Source organism: Aulonocara stuartgranti (assembly GCF_965226115.1).
Source record: "Aulonocara stuartgranti genome assembly, chromosome: 15".
Lineage (NCBI taxonomy): Eukaryota > Metazoa > Chordata > Actinopteri > Cichliformes > Cichlidae > Aulonocara > Aulonocara stuartgranti.
Genome location: NC_138951.1, coordinates 14,166,334 through 14,184,283, shown reverse-complemented (window position 1 = coordinate 14,184,283; position 17,950 = coordinate 14,166,334). Strand labels below are relative to the sequence as shown.

The 17,950-nt window shown below is 40.0% G+C and overlaps 1 protein-coding gene across 1 annotated transcript; it reads right to left on the bottom strand.

Moving 5' to 3' along the window:
- Positions 1-4,054: 4,054 nt before the first annotated feature.
- On the bottom strand, positions 4,055-8,002 carry LOC309689363 (cysteine-rich venom protein-like). Its single transcript, XM_082505725.1, has 7 exons — positions 7,903-8,002; positions 7,597-7,688; positions 7,342-7,432; positions 6,623-6,765; positions 6,435-6,529; positions 5,973-6,055; positions 4,055-4,190 (listed from the first exon to the last, which is right to left on the bottom strand). The coding sequence occupies exons 1-7, from the start codon at positions 7,979-7,981 to the stop codon at positions 4,063-4,065; spliced, it is 711 nt and encodes a 236-aa protein (XP_082361851.1). The 5' UTR covers positions 7,982-8,002; the 3' UTR covers positions 4,055-4,062.
- Positions 8,003-17,950: the final 9,948 nt, after the last annotated feature.

Genomic DNA, 17,950 nt, shown 5'->3' with positions numbered 1-17,950 from the left:
CGTTCAGTTTATAGCAAGCATATTTTCCTCACTGATTAAGTATTGAAATGAATAAACCTTTAATTTGAAATATTTCATTTTCATTTTAATAATATTATTGCTTCATGTCTGTGAGGGAAAAGTATTAATTTTTTGTGTGTGTATTGTTTAATCTTAGTTTTCAAGTAAGTTGGAGGAATGCAATACTAATTTGTTGCACTGAATCTCGAGATCTTTTGTCAGGTTCAGATGCACTCGGTTCTTTTTTAGGCATCCTGTTTCTAATCCAAAGGGACTGTATTTGATGTGGCGAGATAAGGGCTGGACAGTCTCTGGACAGACTGATGTATGTGTCTTCCTGCCTATTAAAATGTCTCTTCTGTGCTTCCGTCAACTTATTCCCCTCCCATCACTGGTTTATTAAAAGAAATAACAAGGGAAATGTAACCTTTCTTGTTTGCTACACATGCAGCAAAGCTGTCTGTTGGAGCAGATGTAGCAAGCTATTTTAGCTGTGTTAACATAAGCTGTCTGATTTTAACTCAGCCCATGCAAGTTTAGATAAAATGACTATAGAGAATGAATTTATCTTATGCAGCAAAATCCACCATGGCTAATTATAGATATGAATAAACTCAACAACAAACATGCTTTAACAAACATGTAATTATTTCTGTTTTACACAATCTGCATTTCAGGAAGACAAACCGACGCCAAAGCTGTAAACATTTTCTGGCTGTGGGACTAACTGTTGAGACTCGCTGCTGCAGCTGATAAGCCCCACAGGATGGCAAGACAGGGCTTATCGAGTCCGACCAAACCAGAAGACCTCTGCTATCGTTGCACCCGCTGGCAGAGGAAAAACTCATCCCCTTATCACCCCTCTGCTGGGGGAATAGAAACTCCTTGCAGCTCCCCCGTTTGCTCACTTCAGGTAGTTCACTCATCTGTCTTACAGCTTTTGGTTTGAATCCCATATGCTGTGATGTGAGCAGAGAGGACTTTTTGGCTTACGCTCAGTGTTATAAAAGTGCAGTCCAATTGTTTATTTTCAATGAAAGAAGTTTGTTATTGCATGGAAAGGGAACTAATTTCCAAACAATGGCAGTCCGTGCGACAAGGCAGCAATAGGAAATCTAATGTGTAAGTTGGATTGGACTATTTTATGAGCTGGAATAAACACACCCGCCACTTAGTGAAAAGTGGAAACTCAAGGCAAGAAAAAAAGGATCCAGTTGGGATGAATTCCAACCAGACGAGCCTGTAGATCTATCTGTGCTCCTCATTGGTAGACTGCATGAGCCTGCCTCACACAGACACAACCTTATGTGAACCAGGAACCTGCTGTGTAGCTGGGACATGTGGAGTTGACCCCTGAGGAGAAGCACTCTCTCTCAGCCTTGCATGTGGGAAAGTAAGAGCATTTCTTTTTCAAATGAGCAGTTAAAGTAAAAGCATGCAATCTGAAAGAAAATGATGGTATCCAACTGGTCATGGAGGGATAAGTCTGTATTGACAATTTAATCCCGCCTTCTCTGGATGTGATGCTATTTTCAGGGCCAATACAGCGGGGAAGTTGTCATTTAAAACTAAGCTATACCTATATCTTGCTAATGATGAACATGTGTATGCTTTCATAATTCAGAGCCAGATAGACTTCTGTTGCTTTAGACTAGATCAGCCACAACAAACACAGAGACGCATCAGAGCCAAAGTAGCACTTTTTTCAAAATACATTTTAGCTCATTTGCCTGAAGGATGTCATCTGTTGTCCATCCATCCACAATTCACAGGAATCCCCACTTCTCCCAGAGTAGTGGTCAACTTTTATTAAAACTTGCACACAATGATCACCCAAATGGTCTTTAAATAAACTATGCTTGAGGTCAAGGTCATATCTGTTGTTTTGCGCTACTCCTGAATATGCCAGTTTGGATTATTATGTTTAGAAAATGAGTGTTTGTGTGCTCCTTTCTGCCATCTATACGTAAGTTGGATTACAGCATAATTATGTCTTAAGCTAGGTTAGGTCTGGTCAAAAGCTAGTACCATGGCACTGGGTCTTGATTGGCAATGACAGGCCAGAAATCCGGTTCACCAACATGATCAGCATAACATTCTGTATTTATGAGTGAAAAACCTGAAGGATGCTTTTCAACATTCACAATCCTATATCTGCTATTCCCACCCTGTTGATATATTTTTGACGAGTCTCTTCTTTTCAATGATAATTCTAGATGGAAGCTACAAGCCAATAAAATAATGCTCGGTGTCAATCGGATAACATCAAGAAATGCTTTGGTGGCATATCATGAAGGTTTTGGTTCTAAAGATGCTTAGTGGCCGACAGCATCTTTTGTTATGTGCTAAAATGGAAACTTAGAATTGAAAGAAACCCGGCCCGCTCTCACATCATTCTCTCTCTTTAATTCTTACAAAGACTCCAGCCCTACCACCTGCTAGATGGTGATGATTATTATTTTGCTGGTCTTGATCATGGACAAAGTGGTACTTTTGGGATGATATGGATGAGGTCTTCCTTTTGCCATTATGCTAATACCAGTAAGATAATTGACATGGCTGTGGTTAGTACTCAGTCTTTATCCATGCTCCTGAATTTAAACACTTTAATTTGGTGGTGAATGAGACCTTTTTCTGTACTCCTCAAAGAAAAATGTGTGATAGATTGTAAGCTGTATGAGCTATTACATCATTAGCGTACTATTTTATTGATTATCGTTAGCTTCATAGCATAAGTGCCTAAGTCATTGACTTAGTCAAATGACTTAGGCAATTATGCTATGAAGCTAACGTTATATCAGTTGGGCGACCTTTAAAACTTTTAAAGTCATATGTAAATGCACAATACTGTCACAGTCTGTCAGTAATGGAGTTTTAGACCCAAAATGCGAAAAAGGGGAAAAAGGCGAGCTGTAACAAAAAGTGACGAGTTTATTTTGGCTGTTAAAAAAATGTCCAGAGAAAATAACATAAAGGGCAAGGGAGAAATGTGAAACAAAGTTTGAAAGGAAAAAGTAAACTACGTACAAAGTTAAAGGACCACACGAAATCAGGAAACACTGAGTGCATGCAAACAAAAGCTCTGACAAACGACTAATGGGAGGACAGCACTATTTATCTGTACCCACACAGAAGAGCAAGCAGGGAGGTGGAGACAAAAGGGGAAAGCAAGACACAGCTGAACTAAATCATGGCGGATGAGAAAAGGGAAGTAAGACCAAGAGCAAGACTCAAGGGACGACTAACTATCACAATAAAGTGGGACGTGAGAAGAGATAACTAAACAGGGAAACACAGACACATGGATGACCCTAATACAGAAGTACTGGGACAAGAGGAAGGAACAATAACCTCTAATGCAACCAGGAACTCAGAAGAACACTCAAGAATCAAAAAGAATAATTAAAACCACAAAAACAAAACTTGAAAGTCAAAAATACTTGAAAGATCCTGCGACAAATGGCCCATTATTTTGTATTTGATAAATACAAAATAATCTAATTATAATCTAACCACTTAAATCAAGGCACTTAAATATAAAAGAAAAAAATCTAAAATTCTACTTGTGGTGTATATCATAATTAATCACTGCTATCAGATGCGGTCTCAAACTGTGGATGTTTCTTGGCTCAAGTTTGTGTTGGTTTTTTTTTGTATTTCCTCCTAACCTCTGCCAAATCCACCCTGCTCCTCTTCCTCTCTGTGAGTTTACACCTCACGTAAAGTCAAAGGGCATCTGCTCCTGCCGGCAGTGTTTTTCCTCAGAAATAGTGTGCCAAAGTAAATTTCCTTTTTAATCTCTGCTAATTACTGACCCAGTCAAACAGACCATTTACTCACTAACAGCATATGGTGGTTAGATAGGTAAGAAGAACTGGAATTTATGACAGTATGTTTGCACTGAAGCACCGCAGCAATTTCCTAATGTTGTAAACCTGCTCAACATTTGGCAATAAAACCCTTTCTGATTTCTGATTCTGAATGCACATCACAAACGCAGGTTTTTGTTATGCATATCTTTATTGAAGCTGACCAATCAGTACACATTTGGACATGGGGCATTTAGATAATCTGATTGGTGCATTTACAGGAGGCGGGGCACCAAGAGGCAACAGTTGGGTTGTTGCAGCCCCACTGCTGCTTCAGCTGGGGACAGTTACTGTACTTATCAGAGAAGGGACAGGGGTTGGCTGCGAGAGAGAGAAAAGCATAAAGAACATAATAAGCATTAAGTTGGTGAGGAGACAACAGTTTTAGGTTAGCTTTGTTTATCAGCTAAAATAAATTTAGCTATAAGATGATCCATTAAATTTGGTGCTTAGTTCAGATAAAATAATTGTTGTGGATGATTTTAACATCCATTTAGATACCCGAAAATGACAGCTCCAACACTACATTCACTCCAATATTAGACTCAATTTGCTTTTCTCAGAATGTAAAAGATTACTTTAATCACACTCTGGATCTTGTTCTCACATAAAAAGCATAAGAGCTGAACATTTAACACTAATCCCTGAAAACCCTCTTCTGTCTGATCATTTATTGATAACATTGGTTAATACATTTAATTAAAGTGGATGCCATTCTGAAAGTGCTGTAACAAAATTTATGCATATAATCCCCACTGTATTATTGTAGTGTCTTTAACCTACAATATAAAGTGCCTTAAGCTGACTGTTGTTGCGTGCAACTTTATTGGACAGGGTCGTCTGCAGTACGGGGGCCCCACAGGGAACGGTTCTGGCTCCGTTCCTCTTCACCATCTACACTGCAGACTTCTCCCACAATTCCACCCAGTGCTTCCTGCAGAAGTTCTCTGATGACTCTGCAATAGTCGGCCTCATCACTGATGGGGACGACAAGGAGTACAGAGGTCTGACCCAAGACTTTGTGGACTGGTGCCAGCAGAACTACCTCCAGATCAACGCCAGTAAAACCAAGGAACTGGTGGTAGACTTCCGCAGGCACAAGCATTCTCCACTGCAACCACTGAACATCCAAGGTATGGACATTGAGGCTGTGGACAGCTACAGGTACCTTGGTGTTCATCTGAACAATAGACTGGACTGGACTCATAACTCAGACGCCCTCTACAGGAAAGGGCAGAGCAGGCTGTACCTGCTGCGGAGACTCAGGTCGTTTGGAGTGGAGGGCCCACTCCTGAAGACCTTCTATGACTCTGTTGTGGCTTCTGCTATCTTTTATGGTGTGGTCTGCTGGGGCGGCAGCATCTCTGCTGGGGACAGGAAGAGACTGAACAGGGTGATCCGAAGGGCCAGCTCTGTTCTAGGATGCCCTCTGGACCCAGTGGAGGTGGTGAGTGACAGGAGAACGGCGGCTAAGCTGTCATCCCTGATGGACAACATCTCCCACCCCATGCAGCAGACTGTGACAGCACTGAGCAGCTCCTTCAGTGGGAGACTGCGGCACCCACGGTGTGGGACGGAGAGATTCCGCAGGTCTTTCCTCCCCACTGCTGTCAGACTCCATAATAAAGACTTTAACTGATCAAGCACACACATCCATACATATGCAATAATACTAAGTGCAATAATCCTTTCTGTCATCGTTGTATTTTTACTCAGTTGTATATAGTATTTGTATTTGTATTCTATTTTTATCTTATTGTATATTTATTTTATTTTATTCTACTGTATATAGTATTTTATTCTATTCTGTACAGTTGTGTACTGTATTTATTCTTATTGTATTCTAATTTTTGCCTCATAACTTTTGCACTGTCCACTTCCTGCTGTGACAAAACAAATTTCCCACGTGTGGGACTAATAAAGGTTATCTTATCTTATCTTATTGTATGTGGTGCACACAGAACCAATGTAACTTCATCTTTACACAATATATTACTTTATGAAAGGCTTACATTGAAATGTCCCTAAAGGTCTGCAAAACAGAAACATGTATATCTCACCTTGTTTACAACTATTATATTCCTATAGGATATTTCTACTTACTGCACAGGTTGTTTTCACAGGCGTTGGGACAGTCACCGCAGGAGGGTCCTTTCTTGTAGGGTTGGGTTAACTGGTAGTTTCCACTGTAATTGTAGGCCAGACCATCAAATATTAAAAATCACAGCAAACACTAACGCTGGATGTCATCCCAAACATGTCACAGTTATCCTATGAGAACTCAAAGCAACTCTGAAATACAATTTAATGACAAATTATATGCAAATTTCTGTGCATTAAATGAATGACAAAATCCACATATTCTTCTTGAAGGAATTGCAATTCAATCACTGCTCCTAGTGATCATTTCATCATTGTATATTAGAATCACTAATGACTTAGCTTATGAGGGTCTAAAATGTACAAATAATACTGATACAGGTTGCAGACAAAAGAGGACGTTCAAAAGATTAAAATATGCCATTTTATACAACACATCATTATGGTAAGATGCTATATACGTACGGTGGGCAGTAATGGCAGACGTAGAAGTACTTGTAAGCAGAGTTGGGACAGTAGGCCATAGCACAGCCGATCTGATTAGACCTGTACCAAACAACCTGCACAGAGAGACAAAATGCAAATGTTTTTAAAGCCAGGGTTTGGGCTTAAGAATCACTTTTAGTTAAGTGCATGTATATGTATCACTGTACCTGTGTGTAGTGTCCCACCACTCCTCCATTGATAGATCCCACGCCATAGCTGAAGTCCTTCACCTCGTCATACCAGGACTGGATTGCGTTGCTCCAGGTGTTCTGAAAGCTGGACATGTACAGATTTTCCCCACAGCCGCTGGCTAAAAGGAGGAGTGAGATAGTTTAATCAGGTTGGTGAGACTTTTTAAATCCCAAAACAAATGAATGCTCAGTTCGAGATCACTCATCAAAGAAAATTCATCATCATCATCATCATCATCATCATCTTGTGAAATCAAAGGACTTGAGAAAAGCATCTTTGCAAAATATTGCCCAATAAATGAAAGATGATGATGGCAGTTCAGAAAAATAACACTTTCTAAAACTTAGAGAAACAAACAGAAAAGAATTACAAAATGTTAACAAACCAAACTGTTAAGATAGTGATTCATAATGTGCTGTTATATGCATCTTTCCCTGTTTTTCCGTATTGCACTGCCGTGCCACTCTCAATCTGACATTTCTTACCTTCGGGACAAAAGCAAACACAAATACAACTGAGTTAATTAAACCGCGCTGCCATAAATATATCTAAAATGTACTTCCACATCACTTTATAAACTTAAAAGTAAAAAAACAAAACAGTTAAACATGTAAAAAACAAACACAAAAGTGCTTTTTTTTCTGTGCTTTTGTGGTGTTTTTTTGTAAGGCGCGAGGAGTAATGAGGAACTTACTGCTGATCACTCTGTCGCTGGCAGGACTATGCTTCATGGAGCAGGTGTTAGCCCATCTCTGAGCAGTGGCTTCAGCCTCATTGTTCCAGTTCTGCAGGGAGCAGAGGACAAGACGGCCCGTTAAATCAGAACATGTAGATAAAAACAAATGTGTACACAAAAAAGTGCTGTGTGCTTTCATTATTAAGCTGAACATGACACAACAGTATAATGTTAGTTGTGCAAAGCATTAACATTATAACTTCTGAGTTTTACCATCTTCAACATGTTGCTCGCAGTAGGCTGAACATTCCCCCTCAGAGTATTGTGCTTGTTCACAATCTCATTCTTCTCAGTCGTAGTGGTCACTAAATGAAAGCATTAAAAGCAAATTAACACCTTGAATGAGAGATTAAATATAGTTCATATCAGTCAAGATTTATGTATGAATAACTGCCACACTCACCCTGCTTCAGATGTGATTTTCAGAGATGAGAGAAAAAATAATGGTAAAAAAATTATTGCTCAAAAACAAAGAAATAACCAAATGAAAACAACTTTAAAGAGGATATATGACTTTACTTACCCCCAAGGTGCCAGGCACCTGAAGGACTGCAGTGAGGCCCAGAGCGCACAGCAGAAGAAAAGTGTAAAACGTCATTGTTTAATCTAAGACTGTCAATGACTGCAAGAGCCCGCAGGTCTCATTTATAGAGCCAGTACCACTCAGACATGTGTGAACCAGTAACACGTCACAACAATGACATTAAGCAATAATAAGGCATTAGTAAATGCTTAATCCATCATTGGTAAAGCATTACTCATCCTTAGTACATAATATGTGGCGAGGGAAATACATGTTTCTTTTTCATTAATGAGCTCATAAATAATGTGTTCATGTTCATTATTTATAAAGAAAGTGATTAGCAAAGTGTTTAAATGCACATTTATTTATATATTTAATCATTAACTCATTGTGAGTGTGTTAGCGGAGGTTTTATAAAAACTTATTTGATATCGTAATTTATGGTTTATTCAGCCAGTTATTATTTTAAACAAGTTTTTTTTTTAAATATAGAAGGCTAATTAGAAATACTAGTACTGGTCAAACTATGAATTTTTCTTATTGAATTCTTTTTGTGATCACTCTTAAGAAATGCACCCTATTGGGTCTGCTCCTCTTACTCTCTGCAAGTTTAACCCTGCTATAAAGTTAAATGCTAACGGCCCTTGGGCTAACAGCAGTGCTTGTCCTCAGAGTTGACCACCAAAGTAAGTTTCTTCTTTAATCTCTGCTAATTACACATCAAGCAAACAATTTACTCTCCTAGAGCATAAAAATTTTACATTTTTCATATGGCGGTTTAAGGGAACAAAGCTGGGAAGACACAACACGAATGCATGTTTTTAATAAGCATATGTTTGTTGAAGCTGACCAGTCAGCACGTTTGTGGGATTTAGATAATCTGATTGGCGCACTTGCAAGAAGTGGGAAACCACAAAGTCACAGTTGGGTAGTTGGAGCTCCACTGTTGCTTCAGTTTGGGACAGTTACTGTGATAAAGAAGCATAAAACAAAAGCATAAAAATATTTTTTTATCCAAAAAAACAAGGGGTTTAGAGATAAAGTTGGACATGTGCAGGGGAAGGATACAAGGTATACTGGACAAAGGGTTTTGAAGCTGGAGCTGCCTGACAGGAGGAAAAGAGGAAGACCTCAGAGAAGGTTCATGGGTGTAGTGAAGAAGGAAGAAGGGTTGGTGTGACAGAAGAGGATGGAATTGATAGGACGAGATGGAGGCAGATGATCTACTGTGGCGACTCCTAAAGGGAGCAGCCCAGAGAAGAAGGTGGAGAAGAACCTGTGTTTAGTGTCCCACCACTCCTCCATTGATAGATCCCACTCCATAGCTGAAGTCCTTCACCTCGTCGTTCTAAGTCTGGATTACGTTGCTCCAGGTGTTCTGAAAGCTGGACCTGTACGATAGTTTAATCAGTGTGGTGACACTTTTTAAATCCCAAAACAAATGAATGCTCAGTTCGAGATCACTCATCAAAGAAAATTCATCTTCATCGTCTTCGTGAAGTCAAGTGTGAGTGCTCACATTAAGAACTCGAAGGAAATTTGCTGTCTTGCCTCGTGAAATCTAGGAAAGTGATGACGACGAAGGGCCCCTTCATAAAACAATAAAGGAAACATGATTACATCGGTACAGAAAAAAGACAAACATAAAATACCAGTTAAACCTAGACCAACAAAACGAGAAATAAGGATTTTTTTTTTCTGTCCAACATGTAAGGATTCATTATGTGCTGCTATTTGCATGCTTCTGTGTTTTTTCCATGCATGGTTGTACTACTGATTCAAAATGACTGATTCCTTGTGGTTACTGGATTAAAGCAGTCAAAGAAACAGGAACTTACTGCTGATCGTTCCGTTACTGGCAGGACTGTGACTCATGGAGCAGGTATTGGCCCATTTCTCAGCATTTGCCTGTTTTACCATCTTCTACATGTTGCAGGAGCTTCCATGTGGTACTGAGGCAGGTTATTGGCCAGTCGTTAGATGGTGAGGGTCTCTTCTGGGGATCCTTAGGGATCTGGACAGTCCAACCTTCAGTTAGCCATTCTGCCATACACTCAAGGAGTGCAGTCAGCTTCTTCAACCAGTAGGCATGAATCATGGCGGGACCTGGTGCTGTCCAACTCTTCATACCGGAGACCTTTCCTGGGATGTTTGTCAATGTGATGGTTACTGGACCCTGTTAGGGAGATTCCTGTGTTCTGCTCTCCACTAGCCACTGAGCATCGCGATTATGGATTGTGTCCTTCTCCTATATGCTATTTCAGTTTTGCTCCATCTCCAACATTGGTGAGGCTGTTCTCATATTGTTCTCCTGCTACTGGGAGTACACCTTAGATGGTTCTGTGGGGTAGAGCTGGTTTGTTCTTCTGGGCTCTATCTCTCTGGTATACCTCTTCAAGCGCCTGGGTGTGAGTCTTTGTTTGGCAGTTTCCAAGGCCTCGGGTACCAAGGCACCTTCTTCATTGCACCTTTCTGCAACTGTGATAGTTGGTTAACTTCCCTCTGTGCTACCTTGATCTTGGCCTCTAGTCTCCTTCTCCATGGAGGGTACTGCTCCTTGTGGCTGTTCATCTTGTAGCCAAGCATCTCACGGATCACTGTTACTGTGGTGTAGATCAGCTGACTAGTTTCTGTGCAGTAGGGTTTGTCCTTAGTGCTGTATTCACATCTTCTAGTAGACCTTCAGAGGGTACTTCACGTAATATTGGTAGCCGGTTGCGGAGGGTCCAGATTGAAACCTTCGCCATGATCCTATCTTTTAGGTTAGTTACTCTCCCACTTAATGTTGTTTCTTCCATCGTACTTGGGCCGTGTTACCCAATGTTGGGTGGGGGTGATCATATCTGCCCATGACCTGTCGTCCTGACTCCCCCTTGCGGTAACATTTGTGTGGTACCTCATTGATCTCAAGCTATGAAAACAGTTACTTCTACCAAATGTTGGAACACTGAGCTACTAGTTGTTTTGCCATCCATCTGGATGATGGGTATCGAAGATCATATTAAACTCCTCATTAAGTGCATACTTACTGCTTCCACTAGAAGTAAGAGGATAATTAGCTAGGTGCTGCTAATCAAATACAGTCTAAGTCAACTTTAACAAACGTGACCAACCATATAAAAGCAGAGGTTTTGTCAGTTTATATTTTTTCTCTATTGTTTTTCTCCAATCAGGAACTGTCACGGCTGGGCAACCGCTGAGTTTAAGGTACGGACCCAAAAAGCAGACACGGGAGAACTGAACTGAAGTTAAACAAGAAGCGAACCTTTATTTGGGCTGTGACAAGAATCAAAACCAAAATCAAGAGGAGGACTACACAAACATGAACCTCATGAATAAAGAAAAACTAAACCCGACAAGTAAGACAAGACTATAACTTTGACTATGACTTTGACTATGACTAACATGGGGAAATATAGGCAGACAACCTGACAATGAACAGTAAGAGACAAAAGACTTAAATACACACATGAGGTGATCAGGGGAAGTGGAGACATATGAGGAAACAGCTGACTAGAATGAACATTATGACGCCACAGGGGAAGTGAGCCAAAACACAATGAACATGGAAGCAAGACTTTCAAAATAAACAGTAAACATGACGAGATGCAGACATGACAACATAAAGGGCAAGGGAGACCAAAACACAAGGGTGAAGACACAAGGGGAATCTACTAAACAACGAACAATAACAGCAACCTAGGCATAATAAATATTAACTAAATAAGCTAAAATGAAACTAGAACATGAATGAATAATAAAATACAGTGAAACTCAAAACACTGTGTCCCATGACCCAGGACCATGACAAGGAACATCATTCTCACCACTCTCAATGCAGTTCTCGAAACAGTAAAGGCTGTTCTCATAACGCAAACTCACCTGTGTAAAAGATGCTCAGATCACCGTTTTCAAAATATGCCAAATCAGTCAATCACTTCAGCTCTGTGATTCACAAATGGAAACTCTTTCACCTACTTTTTAAGACTTAGACATCAAATTGATTTCTATCAAAACCTTAGTGACTTTGAAAAGAGCTCTGCAAAAATGTTGGTCTAATGTAGAGTAACAGTGGAGAGGCAGGGCAAGCAGGTGAGTAACTGGTGTTTTTTCAGTAGCAGTAGGGCGGCTGGAGGATACAAGTGGAGATGTTAAACCATAGTTCAAATCGTTCCCAAAAGGTTGATTTTGTTCATCTGGACGTGACATTTTCAGTGGGAGAAGTGTTTCGTCACTCATCCAAGTGACTTCTTCAGTCTTAGCTGACTGCAGGTTTCCCCAGCCCTGCAGTTCATTGATCATTATTAATGATCAATGAACTGACCTTCAGGCCCATTATTCATTCAGTGGTGCTAGTTTCAATCATTGTGCAATGTACTGTTTATAAGGTTGGGGATGAGCATAGAGGCTTTTTTTGGCATGCGCTCAAGGTTACAGAAATGTGGTCCAAGTGTTTATTTTCAATAAAACAAGTTTGTTATCGTATGGAAAGGGAACTAATTTTCACACAATGGCAGTCCGTGCGACAATGCGGGCAATAGGAAATCTAATGTTTAAGTTGGAATGGAAAGTTTGATGGGCTGAAACGAAAACACCCGCCACTTAGTGAAAAGTGGAAACTCAAGGCAAGAAAAAAAGGATCCAGTTGGGATGAATTCCAACCATATGAGTCTGTAGCTCTATCTGTGCTCCTCATTGGTAGACTGCATGAGCCTGCCTCACACAGACACAACCTTATGTGAACCAGGAACCCGCTGTGTAGCTGGGACATGTGGGGTTGACCCCTGAGGAGAAGCACTCTCAGCCTCAGATGCAGAAAAGTAGGAGCATAGACCAAAGTAAATTTCCTCTTCAATCTCTGCTAATTACTGAACACATCAAATAGACAATTTACTCTATAAAAGCATAACAAGTTGACTTTTTTGTATGTAGCAATTTTAGGTGACCAAGCTAAGAGACACAACACAAATGCAAGTTTTTAATAAGCATATCTTTATTGAAGCTGACCAATCAGCAGATATTTGGCATTTAGATGATCTGATTGGTGCACTCGCAAGAAGCGGGAAACCACAAAGTCACAGTTGAGTGATTGTAGCGCCACTGTTGCTTCACTTCGCAACAGTCAATGTACTCATCAGACTGATACAGAAGCATTAAACAGTAGCATAAACCATATAATATATTTTGTAACCTTCCTCACCATTTAAGAATATTTATTTTGTCATTGTTTAGCAACTGCTCAAAGTAGAGCTAATCTGTGATCATGAATAAATTGTACAAATTATATTCTGATTGGATGCTACTTACTGCATAGTTTGTTTTTACAGCCGTTGGGGCAGTCACCGCAGGAAGGTCCCTTCTTCTAGGGACCTTGTAGGTCAGACCATCAAATACTAAACATTACAGCAAACACTTGATATCAGCCCAAAGTTGTCACTATTTTCCTCAAGCCGTGTTTGAAGTAGATGCAAGTTGCTCGCATTTCACCCATCACCTTTGCTTCTAATGATAATTTCATTATTGTGTGTATAAGAAAGCACTCAGTAGAGTAGCTGAACAGGTTTCACAATACAAAGATAATAACGAAAGAGAAAATGAATGCATTCAGGGTAAAATAAAGGAAATTATATTTTACTTTTGCTTCCAAATTCATTTTGTATTGCATGATGCTCCAAAGCATTTGGATCCATTTACTGCAAATTACTCTTCAACAATCATTTGAAGTGAATAAAATTTTAAGAAACATCATCACTACAGGAAGCTTTATACTCATGGTGGGCAGCATTGGCAGACATAGAAGTACTTGTAGTTGGAGTTGGGACAGCAGGCCATAGCACAGCTGATCTGATTGGACTTGTGCCAAACCACCTGTGGAAGGACACATATATCCAGTGACATTACCTCAAGTAAGGGTGCCTGAGTTATACTATATATACTATATGTCTCTATATTTATATAAAACAGTACCTGTGGAGGATAGTAGCAAGACTAAAAAAGAAATTTTACAAGTTGGTAGTGAGACCTGATACGATGTATGGTTTAGTGATGGTGGCTTGGACAAAAAGACAGGAGGTGTTAAGATTTTCATTTGGAGTGACCAGGATGGACATGATTAGAAATCAATGCATCAGGGGGATATGTCTGTTTCAGGGTTTTAGAGATAAAGTTAGAGAGGTGAGACTGAGATGACTTGGACATGTGCAGGGGAAGGATGCAGGATATACTTGACAAAGGGTTTTGAAGATGGAGCTGCCTGACAGGAAGAAAAGAGGAAGACCTCAGAGAAGGTTCATGGGTGTAGTGAAGAAGGAAGAAGGGTTGGTGTGACAGAAGAGGATGGAATTGATAGGACGAGATGGAGGCAGATGATCTACTGTGGCGATTCCTAAAGGGAGCAGCCCAAAGAAGAAGGTGGAGAAGAACCTGTGTTTAGTGTCCCATCACTCCTCCATTGATAGATCCCACTCCATAGCTGAAGTCCTTCACCTCGTCGTTCTAAGTCTGGATTACGTTGCTCCAGGTGTTCTGAAAGCTGGACATGTACAGATTTTCCCCACAGCCGCTGGCTAAGAGGAGGAGTGAGATAGTTTAATCAGTGTGGTGACACTTTTTAAATCCCAAAATGAATGAGTGCTCACATTAAGAACCCAAAGGAAATTTGCTGTCTTGCCTTGTGAAATCTAAGAAATTGATGACGACGACACGCCCCTTCAGAAAACGGTCAAATAAATGAAACATGATTACAGTACAGAAAAAAAGACTAAATGAAATAACACTAAAACTTAGGCCAACAAAATGTCACAAGAAACAAGGTTAATTTTTTTTTTTATTTGTCCAACTATAAGGATTTTATAATGTGCTGCTATTTGCATGCTTCTGTGATTTTCTGTATGTGCCCTTCGACTACTTAAAAAAATGACTGATTCCTAGTTACTACATTAAAACAGTCAAAGAAACAGGAACTTACTGGCTGGCCTGTGACTAATGGATCAAGTATCGTCCTATTTCTCAGCACTGGCCCCAGCCTTGTTCCATCTCTTTGGAGAGCAGAGCAGAAGAATGGCCATTTAATCTTTAATGTTTAAATAACACATTGTTGTCTGCAAAACTCTTTTGTTTATGCTTATTGCAAGCTCTGTTAAAGCTGTAATAAGCAGGTTTTTCAGAGGAAACGTTATTAACTCATGTCAATCGCATATTTGAAATTATTACACGAATACTCCAGAGCGCACAGCAGGGTAGAGCTGTACATCATCGCGGTTACCTGTCACCCTCCAAGACCCCCACATGTGTGATTTATACAGGCAGGACCACTTAGACATGAGTGAAACAAACAGACAAATTCAAGGACTAATGAGAGAATAACCACACCTGCTTCGATTCGCACATGGGACAAGTCCTTGGTCATGTGGGGCGATCGTGGCGCAAGAGTTGGCAGTTTGTCTTGTAATCAGAAAGTTGCTGGTTCAAGCCCCGGCTCCGACAGTCTCGGTTGTTGTGTCCTTGGGCAAGACACTTCACCTGGTTGCCTACTGGTGGTGGTCAGAGGGCCCGGTAGCGCCAGTGTCCGGCAGCCTCGCCTCTGTCAGGGTGGCTGTGGCTACAATGTGGCTGCCATCACCAGTGTGTGAATGGGTGGATGACTGAATGTAGTGTAAAGCTCTTTGGGGTCCTTAGGGACTAAGTAAAGCGCTATACAAATACAGGCCATTTACCATGTCTGTGGATTGCATGTGTGTGTTTTCACTGCACCCCTGTGTTTATTTTCTTTTTCTATGCATAGTTTCCTTTTGCTGTAATTTTGAATATCAAACAGAAGATTGCATTAAAGTCCTCTTTAAGTGCATCCTTACTGCTTCCACGGGAAATAAAAGGATAATTAGCCAGGTGCTGCTAATCAAATGAATTCTAACTGAACTTTAACAAATGTGACCATCCATGTAAAAGCAGAGGTTTTGGCAGTTTGTCTAGTCTGAAACATGCAGCTCTGTGTTAGAATTTTTCTCCATATGTTTCGATGCTTTGAAAAATACTTTTTTCATAGCGCAATCTCATCCGCGCAAAAGACACTCATATCACCTTTTTCAAAACAGTCAATCACTTCACATCTGTGAGTCACAAATAAAAACCCTTTCACCATAATTTTAAACCTTAGACGCCAAATTGTTTGACTTTTATCGAAACCTTACTGACTTTGGAAAGAGCTCTGAAAAAATTGGGGACATGTGACAGGACAGTGATCTCAATCACAGCAGCAAATCTACAACAGAACAGCTGGACAAGAAAACAATCAATGTGATGTAATGGTTTAGTCAAAGTCCAAATGCTGTGGTGGGACCTAAAGAGAGCTATGCATAAATCAATGTCTCCAAATGTCAATGAAGCAAATCATAATTATCAACATTATCAAAGGCCAAAATTCCTCTGCAATGATGTAACTGATAAAGTCATACAGGAAACTATTGCTCCAATTTACTGCTGTAAAATACTGAATCATGGTATCTATTTAGTTTTCCACAGAACTGCATGAAATCCCGTGAAGACCTTTTTAACATGACTATAAATGGTATTACAAAATTCAAATGCGATTAAGAGCATTGATAATATTTCTCCTCTCTATATCCTTGTCAGCTTATGGAGAACTGGTCAGATCCGCAAACTTCTCCTTTGAAGCAAAAACACACAATTCATACAATAAAATATGAAGAAATTGTAATAACAATACTGCAAGCTAATGATATATCAAACACAGGGTGTTGGTCAAAGTATGGCAAATTACATCTGTGGTATATCCAGTCATCATGATTCAATTCACAACCATTTAGGGGGAGTCTTTCTCTTTTATTTCCTCTACTTTCTGCATTTCTTTCCACAAAAGTAATCTTATCTTACTTGAAAAAACAGGTTTATTTCTGTTGAGGAAAAATAAATCTACTCCCTTGCAGTGTAAACACTTGTTTCATAACATTTCAGTGGAGCACAAAATGTGTTCCTGTATTCAGACTTATGAATAAAAACTAGCTGTAAAGACCATTCACTACAAAACATGCTCTACATGGTCAGATTTTCTACTGTTTAAATGGTTTCTGTGTCATTTATTTGCATCTCCCTGTTTTGTTTGTGTATTGTTTTTTTTTAAATTACAAAATCTCCAAACATTACATTTAAATGAAGTTAAAGTATTTCTTTCTCACAGAGGCAACAAGAAAGAAAACTTCCCAAAGCAGAAATGGTTTAGCAGTCACTTTACTCCATTTCCCTGCTGACAGATTGCTGACCATTCCTAGCACCAGGTCAACCGGATAGCATGGCAAAGTGTGTAATAAACATGCAGGTCCACTGTGTCCATTTCACGGTTTGCCTCTACAGTGCACTTGTTGTCACTTTCATTCACATCCACGCAGGTGAAACAAATTCACATTGTTTTATATTTCCTTAATAGACTGAGTGATTTCCTGAAGTTTAACTGACTTGATGTTCACGTTTTCAGATCAGTCGAGGAGTGTATTTAAGTTACTTAGTCTAAGGAGTTTTGAAAGAAAAGCGTCTGGACTTCTTTAAGTTGCTTGAAGATGTTTCACCTCTCATCCGAGAAGCTTCTTCAGTTTTAAAGGTCAAATGGTGGAGAGTCCCAGATTTAAACCCAGTGGGAGTATCCCCCCAAAGAGGGACAAAGGACCCCTTGATGATCCTCTACCTAATCACATTAGGTAGAGGATCAGACAGGCAGACAGATACAAACACACCCTATCGTGTGATAGGGTGTGTTTGTATCTGTCTGCCATCTATAATCCAGTTTTGAGATCCCTTCCCAGACGCCTTAACGCCCACTCACACCCTGGGCCATCTGACCTCAGGAAATCACACGATAGGGTGGGTCCAGGTTTCACAATGAGCTCTGTGAGAACCTTCACAGACATTTAAGTTACTTGCGTTTAACTTAATGTTGCTATAACAAATTAACGTCTCACCTGTCAACTCATTTAACATCAGTTTTATATTAAGTAGACCAGACCAGTGAAAACAGCAAAAATCAGTGTAGAC